General features: G+C 43.5%; 1 protein-coding gene across 2 annotated transcripts in view; it reads right to left on the bottom strand.

Moving 5' to 3' along the window:
• Positions 1-7,167, bottom strand: part of Cadm2 (cell adhesion molecule 2) — an 889,457-nt gene extending 882,290 nt beyond the window's left edge. For both annotated transcript variants that reach the window (XM_050148726.1, XM_050148727.1), the window contains exon 1: positions 6,703-7,167. In XM_050148726.1, coding sequence (XP_050004683.1) covers positions 6,703-6,763 — 61 coding nt within the window. In that variant the 5' untranslated portion in view covers positions 6,764-7,167. The remainder of the gene's footprint in view (positions 1-6,702) is intronic.
• Positions 7,168-10,549: the final 3,382 nt, after the last annotated feature.

Here is a 10,549-nt window from a genome sequence, read left to right as displayed (position 1 = left end):
GAGTCCGCCATGATTCTCCCGCTCCAGACAGACGCAGGTTAAGATCCTCCCTGGTAAGCCAGCTCGTGGGCTACACAGAATATTAGAAATGGGTTAGAACAATATGTAAGAGCTAGCCAATAAGAAACTGTTACTAGCCGGGCCAGGCAGTGTTTGAAAGAATACAGTTTCTGTGTAATTATTTCTGGGCATAAGCTAGCCATGCGGGCGGCCGGGTGCCGGGGACGCAGCCCCGCAGCTCCTATTTCAACAGGACAGTATTTTTTTTTTCTTTTTAAGGAAACCCACCAAACACATTTTGAGAAGCTTGTGTGCTTAATTCTTAGATAAAAATCAATATGCACAATATATCAAGTGTTCGAAAATCAACATTTTATGATATGGATTCATAAAAATGCATGCCACTTATTGCCAGCAATTTATCTGAACAGAGATTAAAATTTTAATTCCTGTAGTCAAAAAGAAAACAACAAACAAACAAAAAAGGAAATCTATTTTATGTAGTGTAAGGAACACTAGTGAACAGCCCCTTACTAAGAGCAGTTCTCCAAACACCAGCGAGCAGGCCTAGCACAGGAAGCTTTCTCTGCTATTCATTGTCATTAAATTGACCCATGAGCCTGATAGTTGACAAGAAAATCAAATGTTCACCAGTAGTTAATGAAAATGCACATAATCCTACCAGGAGTGATTTAGGAATCTCTGAACAAAATCTGTTTTTTTTTTTTTTTTTTTTTTTTCTGATGCTTGGCCGTGAGACAGTATGGTGCTCTTTGGATTATTTCAGATTTTAACAGGTTAAAACATTGTTTTTGACGACCCTTAGCCAGAAAAATACTTCCCATTGCTTTCTGCTGCCCCCTGACTGCTTTCCTGTGTTCGCCTGTGCTGCTGAACACATAAAGCCTGAGATGTCATTTGCATCATCACACAGCAGGGGGCTTCAGTGCCTCCAAGTCCAGGTTACTCCACACTACCCCATCACTTGAGGAATTTAGGGAACATGTTTTTTTTTTTTTTTTTTTTTTTTTTGCTTCTTCAAGAACTACACTCTAAAATTCTTGACATTTTCAACTAAAATGTTGCCGATGTACTTGTCCTTTTAACTATTTTAGGTTAAACCAGTACATTTAAGCTATGCCTTTCTTTCTTTCTTTTCTTTTTTCTCATAGAATGAGTTTTTGATCTAGTCTGACATAAATGATCTGGGATTCTCTAACCATGAAAAAGAAAAATGGGTAGGGAAGGAATTGCGAACAATTGGTCAGACTGAATTCATAGAAAGGTGCAAACCGTGTTATCTATCTACACATTTAAGTTTTTTCTAAGATACAACTGAGAAACAAATAGAGGCCTACAAGAATATCAAAATTTTCTCGTCTATATAGCAAAGTATGAACGCTGCTGTATTTTGAGGCTAAGACTGGGAAATACACATTGTTCAACGTCATTTGATTTGTTATAGTTTTACTAAACTAAGGATGGAAGCTGCACAGATGTGTAAATTGTATTTGTCCTCAGGGAGATTATATTTATTTTTACCACTGGTTGCTAGAGCTATAAATAGAGTAAGTTAGAAAGACAGCTACCAATTTGGCAAAAGTCTTCTACTTCGGCTTGGGAATTTGGCTGCTTAGGCTAATGAATGTTTTCACCTGTTTCTTCAACCGCCTCGATCACCAGTAGAGAAGCATTGCCTTCCTCGAGCTGCTTAATGAAATGGAATGCAGTGACATGAGAACTTTCTCAATAAATATTTTGGGACACAGATCAGAATTAAAGCAAAGCACAACATTACATTACCAATACATGCTATCCTATTTCTTTATCCCCAGGTTCTACAAATAGGTGATTCGGCGTTTTGCAATCAGAGTGTATCCAACCAAATCCCTATAAAGGGGAAAGTAATGCCAAGCATTGCTTATTCTCGGATATCTTTAAATACACAGTTAGGATGCCATCCAACAATTCTCCACTTACATTTTACTCTTTAAGTGATTTAAGTAATTTTTTTTATTTAAGAAAAATGATGCAAGTTCACTGTTTCAATGAAGGACAAACAGTTTTATACTTTTAGACCTGCTGGAGGAAGGCATGGGGACCAGTCATATTGATTGCTGCTTAGCTATGTTACACACTTGCATTCTCAAGTTGGAGTAACAGGAAAAAGACAACGAAACAAACTTCAGTATCTTGAGACAAAAAAAAAAAGCAGCCAAAAATAAAAAAAAAAAATAAATCTCAGAATCTTTTGCAGTGAGATTTTTTTTCTTAATTACAGCTTATTTGGGAATAAGCTTCTTGAAGCTGTCAGATGTGGGCCCCCAAATATACAAACTGCTTTCAAAATGTCTGTTATCAACAAAGGGATAAGTGAGTGCACTCTGCTCCAACATCACTGACCAGAAGAAATGATCTTGAAAGGACTTAAGTTATTTGAGGACACATAAAAGAAGAAAAGATTTGAGAAGCATTAGTGTGATGGTAAGTGTACTAAAGATACAATGCGTTTTCTATAAAATGTCTGGTGAAGTTATGTACAAAACGGCAAGTAACTATGTATATTCACCTGAGCGCTAATCTGAAGGCATTTGCTGGTAACTACAGCTAACTGTTACTTAGAATATCTTATAGCAGGAAGTATTAAAGCACTGGTAAAAAGAAAATATTCAGGAAAATCAGGTGTCTCTGCACGTATCTATTCTCTGTTACATTTTGCTTTCTTTCTTTTTTGTAGTGCCAGGCGTATTTTTTATGTGAACAGGAATTTCTTCATCTCAGAAGTATCCCCCTAGGCATGGGAAGCAATGTGGTTTTAAGACGACGTGAACTGAACAGCTTTTACTTCGTGGTCAAATGAGGTCTTAATTGCAGATATTCAGCCTGTGTGCTTCTCATTCTATAACATATTGTGTTTCCCATCCTCTTGATTTTTTCTCTTTCCTTGATATGGGATAAGAAGAAAACATGGCTTTTATCTTAAAGCTGAATCTCTCTCCCTTTCTCTTTTTACTTTTGTAATTCTCAAGTTATATTTTGGTCGGAACGAAATATCTGGTAGAACATATTTATTTCCTATCTATCTGTTTTGTAAGGACACATTGGGTACAAACGCTTAAATGATATTAAAGAGACTTAGAGACTTAAGAACTTTAACCCCTGAAACTACCCTGGCTTAATTTTAACACTGGTTTGGTTCTGATCAGGGGCTTATTCTTCCTTGTATTGAGAAATGAAAACTTAAGTTTCCAAAAATTATAAAAATATAAAAGGTAGTGACAATATAAAATGTTGTTTAATTAATGTTTAAAGAAAGTTAAAGCACTGAATCACAGAGAAGATACTTTAAAAAGAGGTTTTTTTTCTTATGTGATACATATTGCATAAAAAAGGATTATACTTAAGAGATATATAAATCGATTAGCAGTAAGTGCCTCCACTACCAAAGCTAGCAAATAAGAAACTACTGACTAACGGTAGCATTTGCCTAATTTTAACTACTAGCAGACAGGGCAGACTGCCCCTCGCCTAAATCAGCAGTTCACTATATCCCCACACACCCTTACTCCCATGCACACAGAAAGACCTGTGAAGCGTTTAATCTGTGTTCTGGAAGTAAAGCTTGCCATCCTCCAATCTAACCAAGACCTAATCAAACAGTAGGCTGGTGGGAGAGACATAAATCAGAGCCTGAAAGCAATGTTTATAGCCAAGAGGAAGAAAAGGCAGGCGTGAGCAATTTGTTTGAGGAAGAACAGACAGGATCACCAAAGTATGATATGTCTGTAGGAGCCAGTGTTTGATAAATGCGAGGCAGCCATAAACAAGAGAAGAGAATTCAAGGGTGCTCCTGCTCTCTCTCCCTTTCTCCTCTTTTCAATCCTCTTTAATATTGACTGAGATGTTCATAAGCACACAGGCAGCATGGAACTGGTGCTCATTCTCTGGCTGCTGTAGAGGATGTTTATTTATTTATTTACTTGGACCTGAGGCTGGTGCTGCTGCTAGCTGCAGTAGTGCTTTTTCCCTGCCTTGCATACCCCTTCCCCGCCCTGTCTCTTCTAGTCTGTTGGGAAAGGCCCCTGTGTCTTAGTCACTGGTTTACATACTCAATAAAAAAGAACCATGCCTGTGATGGAATCTCTCCTTTCTAGGTTAAGAAAGAGTAAATCCTCCCTCAGGAGCTCGCGCTCTCTCTCTCTCTCTCTCTCTCTCTCTCTCTCTCTCTCTCTCTCTCTCTCTCTCTCTCTCTCTCTCTCTCTCTCTCTCTCACACACACACACACACACACAGAGAGAGAGAGAGAGAGAGAGAGAGAGAGAGAGAGAGAGAGAGAGAGAGAGAGAAGAGAGAGAGAGAGAGCGCAAGCACAAGCAGGCAGTTATTTTCAGTGCACTGAATAGACAATTCACAGGGAAATGTTGAAGAAGCAAGGAGGCGACCCCCAAGTGCAGCGCGTGGCCCACATGCTCTATAATAAATAATCTCTTCCAACCAGCCCAGCCGCGTGTGCAATGACCAGTCAGTGACACCGCACTGAGACTGGCAGAGAAAACACATTCAGCCGCGCTGGATTTTCATCACAATCACCAAATTAACTGATTTCCCCATGTCTCTCTTCCCCAAACTGGTGCATGCCGGTGCTGGCGTGCCGCGCGATGCGCGCGGGCGCGCGCGCGTGCACACAGACACAGAGACAGACTGACACACAAGCACACGCACGCACAGAAGGAGGGAGGAGGGAGAAAACAGCTGAGAGATCCAAGTTGCTGAGAGGTGAACTAGGGACTCTAGGAGGATGTTTTCTCGGCGAGATTAGAAATCCAAGTAACGCATCAGCCACCTGGGTTACTTGCAAGATGGTGGGGGTGTGAGCTTTGGGAAATTGGACCAGGAGGTGTGTGAGCAGGGAGAACTCACTATCTGCTTTCTTGGGGACTCTAGCACATGACATTTTAAATTTATAGCCCCTGTAAAATACGCAAAATTCCCACCATATAGTCCAGGAAACATCTGTACAGGGTTAGTTAATTGATTTAGCAATTTTCTGCACATCACTTCATCCACATCCGAAAATATGCATAAATAAAATACTGTCCCAATCTGTACCCCCAGAAGACCGTAGGAAAGAGGCTGCATTCCAAGAACTTGCTGAAAGATGGTTCATTGACCTCATTTAAATCATGCAAAAAGAAAAATACCCGTTTGGGTTTTGAACACCCGCGTGTCTATGTGTGCCTTACTTTCACACTCCTTTTACCCAGAGGGGGGAAAAATTGATCAAATTCTCACAAATATCCAACGGATACCAGAAAGGCTGAGAGTGGACAAAGATTTATCAAGGAAAGAGTCACCCATCTCTAAAAGAATTCTATCGACCATAGTCTCACATCCATCCTTCCCATATCTCTCATTCAAGCCGCATCCTGTATTACTCTTAACGCAACAATCTTCCGCCTTTCAGTCCCCGCACATGCACGCCGCCTCTGCCTCCTCCACCACCCCAACGTGCCTTCTCCCATACACTCTAACTCGCGCATTGCCATTTATTTCAAAATTAGCATCGTCTTCCCTTCATACATCACACGCCGTCCAAAAGAATAGGACCGGGGCGAAATGAACCCGCGTTCTCTAGCCGCCAAGCATCCAGACCAGTTATTTGCATAATAACTGTTTTGTGTGGTTTCCCTCCACTGCAGTCGCAGGGTTTTTACATTTCACGTGAAAGGATGATATTAATTACGCAAAGAAGTGGCAGACAGAGGATATAGACAGGTAGAAATTCTGAGCGAAAATCCAAAGCGGTGAAGTAACTGCTAGGGAGCATACATTTCTTGGCTTTTAAAAAAAAAATGCAAACCACACAGACTGTATAATGAAAAGTCGACGTGTTGATAAAGTGCATTTATGTCTTTTAAATTGTCCCTTTGCTCCCTTTTTAAATTCTTGTTTCATTCATACCTCTCTCTCTCTCTCTCTCTCTCTCTCTCTCTCTCTCTCTCTCTCTCTCTCTCTCTCTTTCTCTCTCCTTTCTTCTCTCGCTCTCCTCTCTCTAGCCCAGACAGAGTCTCCCTTCTCTTCCTAGGTGAATGACACGTCTCACAACCCCCCCCCCCAACCCTCCACCCCCAAGGATGTTATTGCAATGCACACGGTGCCGCCGCTGCTGCTGTTCTTGCCGTCGCGGTAGCTCGCTCCCAGGCTCTCACACACTTTTTAGACACATGGATGAGATGCTGGTGGGAAAAGGGGAAAGGAGGAAGGCGACCCTAAAAGGGGTGGAGGTTAAAGAGATGACAAGAGGTGGAGAGGGTAGCTTAAGAGCGTGATGTGGGAGGTGGCTGGTGAGGGTGGGTGGGAGAATGGAATGTTGAGACAGGCACAAGTTGCCAGCCACCCGGAGTGGGAGGCGGATGCTGGCGGGGATCGAGTAGGGTGGAAAGAAGGCAGCTCAGGTGAATGAAAAGGCGAAAGGTGCCGCGTAAGGAGCTGCCTGCTGCCAGAGCTGGGCTGAGCCAGCGCTGGAGAACCAACCGGCGGGTGCAAACTGCCACTGCCCCCTGCAGCACCGGGGCGGAGGGGGAGGGAGTGGAAACCGCCGGGCACTGGGGGATTGCCAGGGGAGAGTGGAAATACGGGGTGGAATGGGGAGGATGGGGAATGGGCGTGAAGTGATGCTCCCTATAGCGGGGCGGGGATTACCTTGTAACAGGAGTCCGCAGACACTGTAGAAGCGGAGAACCGCGCTGCGTTTCCAAATCATGGTCCCTTTTCTAAGGGTCTGGGGAAGGATCGAGGGGGCAAGGAGATGCTGCTTGAGCGAAGCACACAGTGCAAAGGCTCAGCTGTGGTCGTCCTCCCGGCTCCCGCCGGACCCACGATCCCGCCGCTGCGGTGTTCGAACCCGCGTGGAAGCTGGTTGCCGGCAGCAGAAGCGGCAGTGGCGGAGCACCCGCAGAATAGGGTTTCGGTGGGCTAAATAGTTTCTTCTTCTGTTGCTGGTGGTGCAGCCCGACACCCGATCTGCTGGGCACCGGTTTGGAGCTTGCTTTGCTCTCGGAGCTCGCGGCAAGTCCCAGAGCCCGCCCGGAGGCTGCCCAAGCAGGTGATGCAGAGACGCCTGGGTGTCGAGGAAGGTGCAGGCGAGGGCTGCAAGGAGTGGGTAGGTCACGGGAGGGAGGGGTGGGGGGGACAGGGGCAGCAAGCTCTTAGCACCGCCGCTCGCGCTCCGGTGTCAGAGTCCTGTTAGAAGAAGCGGTAGCAGTGGTATCAGCGCTTGGTAGCGTTGGCAGCAGCGGCGGCGGCTCCCGGATGCTCCGGCTGCAGCAGCAGCAGTGGCGGCGGCGGCGGCGGCGACGGCGGCGGCGGCGGCGGCGGCAGCGGCGGCAGCAGCTCTAGCGAGCACCAGACACAAGGGCAAGCTCAGCTCGGCGGAGGCCCCGCCCCTATCCTGGCCAGGGATAGGCCCCGCCCCCTGGCCAATAGAAACACACCCACCCACCAGATTTGGCCAATGACAGCGAGGGGTGGGTGGAGACAAGCGCCGGGAAAAACAAACAGGCTTCTCAAGGACCCTTCGGGCAGGAAGCTCTGAAGCCCCCTTTCACGCACTCGGGGCTGGTCTCACCTTCTTAGAAGTGTCCACGTGCTAACTTGCTGGAAAGACAGCCCTATTCCGAAATAGGTGCTGAACTCTGGAGAAGGGTTCAGCCAATCGCCACCGCGAGGGGGCGGGGTGAGCTGTCTTACCCCCCCCCGCCCCAAAACACACACACACACACACACACACACACACACACCCCATACACACACACACACACACACCACAGGTTCTGGAATCCGTAGTGTCTGAGCTTGGTCCTGGGTGCGAAGTTCTTCTGCGCATTTGGACTCCTTGAGCAGATGGTGGCTGCACCTGCCCACTCACCAGCTGCAGTAGCAATCTCTAAGGCTCTCAGTCTCAAAGGGAGAGCTTGCAGAGGGCGTAGGAGAGGCTAAGTATAGGGCGCTGAACACCTACCTGCCTTCAAGAACTCGTGGAAGAGACTTGTGGAGGACTTGGAAGTGAAAGAAAATGACTTTGTTGTTATTTTTCTTTATGTTGTTTTTTTACATATCCCACACCTACTTCTCCGCACAGCGACTGTGTAAGTACTAAGGGTTCAAATCCCATTAGCTGTCACTTCTTGCATGACACTTTCTGGTGGTTTACATAAATGTTTATTTCGCAAGTCTTCTCAGTTGCAAACCCGAGAAAATAGTAATGTTCATCTTACTGTTATAAGGATAAGATGAAGAGGCAAACATGGGGGTCACACAATGTGTTGTTTGTAAGTCTAACTGTGAAGACGAGTTTTTCCAACTGAAAATAACGGGAAATCTTAACAAACTTCTTTTGAAATACCACCAATATCCACAAAAAAGAGAAAGAAGAGGGAATGTATTTCGTTCAAGGATGTGAAAATAAAGGGATGAGGAAGAACCACTTTTGTTTCTTTGTGGTTTCTGAATTTGGGCTTTACACTACCAGGTTTAAGTTAACAAGACAAATTAATCACAAGTTTTTGTTAAGTGAGCTTAATTCGTAGGTTTTTTACCTTACGATTCGTTTTTAATTGGACCAAATTAGCAGATGATGGACGAGTTCGGCAGTGTTGGATCAGTCACAATGTATGTAGGTCTGCTTTGTTGGAGAACCCACACAATGGGAGCTTGCAACCAAAAAGACAGAGGCCAAGATGAGAGACGAAATCGATATGGATGTCCTTCACTCTTTCTCAAGACTGTTTCCTCATCCTTTCCTTAGCCGACCCTTGCCTTTCGGCTAATTACTCATTTATATGTCAGCCCAACATTTTCCGCAGATGCTCAGAACTAAGGCGTCCGTGATAAACTGCAGGTAGATTCTGAAAGAAAGGGAAAGAGAGAATCATTTTATTGTTGTCGATGAGAGTTGCGCATCATGAGTTTTAGCTCTTAGGGAAGTCAGAAAGCCCATGGATAATGCTATCACTAAAACCGTTATGTGCTTCAAAAGGTAAATTAGTACGTCACAACCCTTGCTTCAGTTTGGTGTCAGGAAGACTATAATAAATGGGAATGTCAAAAAAAGACGGTTTGCTATGGAGGTCAAGGTTACTGAACTCCAGTTTGCACTCTGCTTCTGGGTATGTTACCCTGTGACCTTCTGTTTCCTTAAGCGTCCAAAGACATGGACTTTGATCATTTTTAAGGCTACAATAAGCTGAGGGGGGGAAAGAACCCTTAAAATTGTTATATTCGAGGAAACACCAGAAGTAAGCAGGAATATTTAGAACTGGTAACTGATAATAAGAAACGGATCATGTTTTGACTCTTATTGGAAAGCATAATAGCAAGAGCTCTCCCCTGAAGAAGGTATAGCACAGGTGTTTAATATGGTAGATATACCTATAGCATGGACACTAATATGGTAGTTATAGCTGCAACATTGGTGTTAATATGGTAGGTATACCTATATCACTGATGTTAATATGGTAATTAGAGCTATAGTATTGGTATTTAACGTGGCAGATATACCTATAGCACGGGTGTTAATATGGTAGGTATACCTATAGCTGGGTGTTAATATGGTAGGTATACCTATAGCATGGATGTTAATATGGTAGGTATACCTATAGCATGGATGTTAATATGGTAGGTATACCTATAGCATGGGTGTTAATATGGTAGGTATATGTACAACACGGGTATTATATGGTAGGTGTCCCTAAAGCACTGGTGCTTAATATGTGGTACTGGAAACTGAGAACCGCAGAAACCAGATGTTAAACAACACTTACTGAACAGAAACAAATTTTTACAGAATATTTTCTGTATCAGTTTGGGAAGCATTGAATATTGGCATTATTTTTTGCCAGATACTTCATGGAGAATTCCATCATTCTGTGAAATGGAAGACACTGGGCCTCTGCATACTTAGGGTATAATATTATTTTAAGGAATAGAAAAGATACGTTTCCTAAAATAACCCCAAAACATCGCTTTTTGTAAAGCATAGAATAAATTTGCCCAATTTAATTAGTTTTAAGAAAATGTGAAAAGTTTGATTCATGATTCAAAGAACACATTAGCACCAACATCTTCGCTACTCACTAAGTTTTAGGATAAGAAATATCCAAAAAACATAAGCAATAAAAATTTGTCAAATAATGTTATTTTCAAGTCCATGAAGAGATATGATCTATTTTCAAAGTAGTGTATTCATGGAAGCCATTAATCAACTATCTTTTAAAAGTATCAACCGTGCATTGCAGAGATAGCATAGCAGTTGAGAGCACTTACTACGACTCTTCCAGAGGAACTGAGTTCCATTTCCGGCACTCACATGATGCATAACAGCTAACAACTGGGGCACATTTCTGGCCTCTGTGATGAAAAGACACACACAGTGGACAGAGAAGCATACAGAGCAAATAACCATACACATAAAATGTTTTAAAAATTAAAATTGATCAAATATTCAGAGATTGTTTCAATACTTTAGAGAAATCCTTCTCAAATGTTACAG

Source organism: Alexandromys fortis, unplaced genomic scaffold, assembly GCF_014885135.2.
Source record: "Alexandromys fortis isolate MF-2015 unplaced genomic scaffold, M_Fortis_MF-2015_v1.1 scaffold_4, whole genome shotgun sequence".
Classification (NCBI taxonomy): Eukaryota; Metazoa; Chordata; class Mammalia; order Rodentia; family Cricetidae; genus Alexandromys; species Alexandromys fortis.
The sequence above is the reverse complement of the archived record's forward strand: the minus strand, read 5'-3'. Positions and strand labels throughout refer to the sequence as shown.